Raw genomic sequence first — 6,089 nt, 5'->3', positions numbered from 1 at the left:
CACCCCCCTGAAAAAAAATATTGGAAATGGGCAATAGGTTGGAAATGTGCAAAATACTGGAAATGTGCAAAAGACTCTCCTCTGCTTAGAAGAAAGTCCACCTGTACCCAACACCACCTTGGTCCACCTGGAACTAGAGAGACTTGCGGGTTTCCTCACCATACAGCTGGGAAGAGAGCTTTGTGCTCCTGATGCTGCCTCACAGCCTTGCTTTTCAGAAGTGGAGCAACCCAATGGACTGTGTCAGGAATTCAGCTAAAAATGTCCTTATGAAGACCTAAGGCTAATTTGCATGTAAACGGTTACTCCAAGCAAGTTTATACTAAGACATGGCAAATTACTGAGCAGTTGTACCAAAACAGCGATACAGTATTAATCTATTAACACAGTACCGATCCAGGACTTTCTGCAGGACTAGTCCTGGGAAAGGCGGACCCATGCTGGCTGGGTCTAACGAAGCTCAGCAGAGACTAGTCGTGGTTGTTGTTTGCTTGCTTTTTACATACCTGCACAAACCATTCTGCGTGACTTACTTACATTACCTTCGACAGTTGCCTGCCTTTTTCAGGACTAGCTGGACCTATTCTTGTGTGAGGGACTGTTACCTGAACCAGCCGGGACCGCTCCCTGTGGAGCAGCTGTGATCTGTTCCTGGACCTTGAAACCTGTTCATTTACACACCCTGTAATTCCTTTACCCAAGTAGCAAGTGCTACATTTTCCAGTAAAGCCCAATCCTAAAGAAAACCACAGAAAACTATCTTGTAACAGTAACTAAAGCTCCAAACTAGTGTTCAAGCACACTAACCCTTTTCTGTCTCCCCAGTCTTCCATGTACAGAGAGGACTTCTTCCCATCCTGTACAGAAGGGACTGTAAAACTGAAACTCAGGCAGACACTTTTTAGAAGAGGACATTGTATTTAATTAGTCCTTTCCGTAGGTGGGAACTCAGTCTAGGACAACTCCATAAGAGCTTCCCCCACGCAGCAAGTAACTGTATTTTAGCAATAGCTCTACTGTAAGATCTGGGTTCGCTTCCCAAAGCTGGGTCACCAGTACATGCCCTGGGACGACATCTAGCTCTGCAGCTCCCTTCCTTCTGCCCTGGTTTCCGTATGCACGAATTAGAAAGGAGCATGTGTGCACTTTAATAAGGTTCTTCAATCTGGACAATTTGGAACTGGCCGTAAGATTTGCGGCAGACAAAACCTTTGTCTTTGCAGGATTGGGCACACATGAACTTGTGTCTTCTCGTAGACTTTGGTCTTGATGTGGTAATACAAAAAAAAACCCCTATTTTTCTGAGCCAACAATATGTTTACCTACAAATTTAAAAAGAAATGAATGAAAAAAAGCTTTTTGGCAACTTATGTTTCTTATGTAAGAGAACAAAATCCTTTCTATCTTCTGTATCATCTCACGTGCTCCACTTCTGCCATCTAATTGTCTTTAAAATGCTGCAGTTCTAGTAACACCAGCACAAACAACAGAGTGCAGGCTCATCCATTCGATCGTGTTTTACGTTAGAAGCTAAATATTTTGTTCCCCAAAATTAAAACAAAAATATCAAAATAACCCCTCTAGAACGTGAATGACTGCTGTGTTACATGTTTTAACAATGCTAGCAGCATATAGTGGAAAGCCGACTGCACGTTCCTTCTTTGCATGTGTCCTTCATGCACTATGTGTAATAGGAAAACATTTTAGTTTTGTTCACTCCTTAAAGCTTTTCATGGAAACCACTCATTAAAATTAATGAAGAAATTTTACATTTTGTAAAATATATGGAGCATCACCGAATATGTTTCTGGCCCTGCAAAATCTAGTCAAGTGAAAGAAACAAAATGCTTCTCATCAAAACAATATAGAGGTTTATTAGAGCATGTTTCCATGTTTTAAACATGCAATGGTTGCACAATTTCTTGTTTCCTTCTGTTTTCGTTAGTGTGCCCTCATGATAACCCAAAGCAGCTGTTAAAAAAAACCAACGCATCTCCACAGATGAACAATTAAAAAATATGGGCTGTGCCTTCCAATGTTTCAATTATGTGGACAACAAAACTCAGTATTTACAAAAATGCCTGGAATCTAAATACTGCTAAATAGTGTTGTCAATTTAATTACAGAAACTGTAGAACACTCACAGGGTACATTTATGCTGACAAGCCCCAAGTGTAAGCCTAGATTTTGTAACATATTTGGAAGAAACTGAAAATTATAATTTTGAGTCTGTTTACTTTTTTTTACATATTGGTCATTACCCAGCTTAGTTTTATTATCAACATTATTCTACATTTGTTTTCTCGTTGTCTTCTCTGTTTGAGTATAAAGTGTAATAGAAAAATAATTCAATTCCGCAAACATGAAAATTCTGTTAGTACAGCTAATTACTTTTTAATGTATTTTTATGTACAAAGAAAGTAGTAACACAAATAGAAAACTAGGCAAAGGATAGTGTACTTAACTTGAAACATTTGCAATTTCAGTAACTGTGAATCACCTACTTGCGAACTATATGCAGTACATATAATGTGCACAAATACACACACACACAGCGCCACTGCATGCATTTTTTTGGGCTAAAATATAACTTAAAGGTTCACAAGCCTTCACCCAGAACTGGCGAGACCTGTAGTCACATCTGTGTACTAAAGGTGGTCAAAAAGATAGTCTGTTAAATATAAGCCATTCCACCACGCTGTCCTTTGGCTCTAGTGTTTTGAACAACAACAACAAAACGTTAGACCAGATCGCTCTCCTGAAGAGCAAATGATAACAAGAAATGAAGAGAGAAGAGCTAAAATTTTCTGTAGTGACAACAAAATCTAATTTTTTTTTTTTTTTTGAGCTATAATCTTACCTATTCTTTGCCTGGAATAGTCAGTGATATGTCTGGGAGCTTCTGGAGTGGACAATGGGTTGAATATGATCTTATCCTGCATCTAGCTCTATTAATTTCTGCTACCATTATTGCGACAGGCTTGGGGCCAGCACCATCCTCAGTGAAAGCCACAGTTGCGGGCCCAATTTTTTTCTCTCCTCAGGCAATTAGAAAAGCAATCTTGTTTGTCTGGTTTTGGTGGGAAAGAGAGAAACCTGCTGCTGAGGTTCCTCCTTGCAAACATAAGCATGCACGTTATGCAGCCGTGCACGTGTCCCACGGCTCTAGCAAGCCAGCTGGGACTGCATCAGAAGCCCTGCGTGGTGCTAGGGGAACGCCTGGATTTCAGGACCCAGAGAGCTCAGGAAAATGGAGCAGACAGGTAGCTGTACTTCTCAAAGAGACCCTCAGGACTTAAAAACCACAGCAAAACTTATTTATTGCAGTTTACTGCCAATTTCTAAGCCTATATTGCCACGATCTGCCAACCCCCCCCCCCAACAACAACATTGACAATTTTAATATGTTCCCAGAAGACTTGTAAGTTTGATTCTCAGATCTGTGACTTGGAATATACCGATTCTTCAGCTCTTACCAAACGGCCACATTCTCCCGAATTTATGGGGCTATTTGCTTGACAACCAAATGTGGCTTGATCCTAGCTGTCTTAGTGAAGAAAAAAGAAAAGATGCAATTCTTACCCATAGAGCAAGTGGTTCTGGTAGTCACGATGAGTTTTCTTGGTGTATCTGTTTGTAACAGTGCTGAGCTAGTCATAGTTTATCACACTTATTTATCGATACATTTTTTCAAATTAGTTCAAAAAAATCAAGGTAGGTGCAACAACACAAAAAATTATGCTGTATAACTTCCATCAACAAGACGGGAAGAGGAAATACCACCCTAAAAATGAAACCCCCCAGTACACTTACAGACATGGGCAGCACTGAAGGATTTGCCTTCACAAGGGCTGTTAGATGTATTATCTGAGAATTGCTAGACCTTTGCAAGATAAAGCAGTATGATCAATTAAATTCCCAATAACTCAGACACTGTCTAACCATGTTCCTTACCTGGACAGTCAAGACTTTCTCCCAACTCTTTTCTTTTTGTGTTTAAGACTAAATTGTGATCTTGCTCATATCATATTCTTTCCCTGTGACTTCATTGACAATCATAAGAAGTTTTAGGCATTAACACTATAATAGAGCGGAGTTACCCCAACACATGCCAACTCCGCTATTTTTACTGCTTTGAACAACAAGCAAACAATGCACTTAGTATTTTAGAAACAAAAATAAAATAAAATAAAATAATAAATTCTATTTAGAAAAATAATTGCTTTATTGTTGTCACACCTTCCTGATCAGTTGCCCAAATCCTAAATACCTTTCAGAAAATAATTTACATGCTGCAGAATAGCTTATCGAGCAATGCGGCATCTTTTGGCTTACGGCCATCTTAGTCACTCCTTGTTACCACGACTGGTGCCTTTGACCAGCGTAAAGTGCTAACCTTCCCGAGCGCTGTTAGGGGGCTGCAAGCCCTGCCTGCCCCGGGGCCTGTCTCAGGTTGGAATGGGGATGAAGCTGGTTGATTTGGAGTGGGGTGACTCTCTCCAGGTGTTCAAGCTGTGGGTTGGGCTTCTGTTGTTGGTAACGGAAGTCTGTCGCCTGCTGTTGCTGTTTGAATCTTCTTTACTCAGCGTTTGCTTTATTTTTTGGCAGCAAGGGAAGCTCTGTATGCAGTCTTGCAGGAGGTGCCCGCTGAAGAACATGTAGATCCACGGGTTACAGCAACTGTTCAGACTGGCCAACAGAGCCGTGACGGTAGTCGCAGTGTTTTCAGAATCTGGGGAGGGGGGAAGAACGTGGTTTAATCATCGAAAGAACATTCGCACCATTCAGTCAATTGCTTCATTAACTGTTGGATTTATTTTCCTGAATAATTATAGGTCTAAAAGTTGAGCAGCAGCATTTGAAATTAATAATGAAGACATAATCAGGAAAATTCTTACTTATGTAAGGCTGCCACTGAAGTCAATGGGAATTTGTCTGAACAAACTTCAAAAAGCTGTGACACAAGAAGTTAGGGGGCAATCCATCCAAAATAATGCTTTAGTCCCGTTTCCACTGATATTTAGCCATGTGTTGATAAGCTCATGCTTTAAATACTGAACAGTTTTTATTCAGACTTTTGTTTTAAAAATTGGTTACCCTGGGAGGCAATGGCAAAATTCCCACTGCTTTCCCACTGCTTTCAATAATACTGAATTTTGCTGTATACATTTGCATGCTGAAAAGTGTTGAATGCTCAAGTAACTACTGGCTGGTGAATCAAATCTGGATTTCAGAGATTGAACCCATTTTCACTAGGGGAAAAATGGAAGTTAGCACTATGCAATAAAACAGTTATGGTCATCTACCTTCAATAACTATTTAAATTATCAAATACTCTAAATACATATTTAGTCTAATCAATTATTAGTGACCTTTCTTTGTAAAAATTGAATTTCCAAAGAACTATAATTGCTGTGTTACGCAGTTCCGTAGATTTAAAGAATCTCTTCAAACAAACCTACCAAGTACCCATCTGTTCAATTAGGTCTGCATTTCTTTTGAAGTAAAAAAAAAATCTATTTGTCTACTGCAAGCCTTTATTTCTCTGTAGAGACCTGTGTTTTAGGCTTGACTTTAGTCCCATATTAGGGGCAATCAATGCTTTCACTACAGTAAGTGATAATTTGGGGATTTAAAAAAATAACAAGAAATTATGAATTCCAACATTTTGATTTGCATCTCTTTCATTATGAGGAAACGGGGTATATGTTACTATGTTGCCTGTCATTCCCATGTAATAACTTTTAAACTCATCAAGTATTTTCAGCCAGATTTAATAGAGGGACAGGTATCTCCAAAACACTAAATCGCCACTCTTTCATGAGAACTGGTGGCTGACTAAAGGCGCTACTCAGAGGCGACTGCCCTGTTGAGAGGAAGGGTTCGGGGTGTGCTCAACCCCGTTATTAGACAGCGGGGAATGCACATGTAACGCTGTCGCGGGAAAGCAGGCTTGGTAAGTTCCCTGCTCGTGTAAATTACTCGTGACATATATGTGTGTATGTTCAATAATAACACAAAAGGGTTCTAAAGTTTTATTCATCGGCAGCTTCAAGTGGAAGAAAACGTTGCTGGTTCAAATGATCGCA

General features: G+C 39.8%; 1 protein-coding gene across 1 annotated transcript in view; it reads right to left on the bottom strand.

Moving 5' to 3' along the window:
- Window positions 1-4,448: 4,448 nt before the first annotated feature.
- Window positions 4,449-6,089, bottom strand: part of AVPR1A (arginine vasopressin receptor 1A) — an 8,388-nt gene continuing 6,747 nt past the window's right edge. The window contains exon 5 of the mRNA XM_009327685.1: window positions 4,449-4,732. Coding sequence (XP_009325960.1) covers window positions 4,449-4,732 — 284 coding nt within the window. The remainder of the gene's footprint in view (window positions 4,733-6,089) is intronic.

This window comes from Pygoscelis adeliae, unplaced genomic scaffold (assembly GCF_000699105.1).
Source record: "Pygoscelis adeliae isolate BGI_AS28 unplaced genomic scaffold, ASM69910v1 Scaffold113, whole genome shotgun sequence".
NCBI classification, from domain to species: domain Eukaryota; kingdom Metazoa; phylum Chordata; class Aves; order Sphenisciformes; family Spheniscidae; genus Pygoscelis; species Pygoscelis adeliae.
The sequence above is the reverse complement of the archived record's forward strand: the minus strand, read 5'-3'. Positions and strand labels throughout refer to the sequence as shown.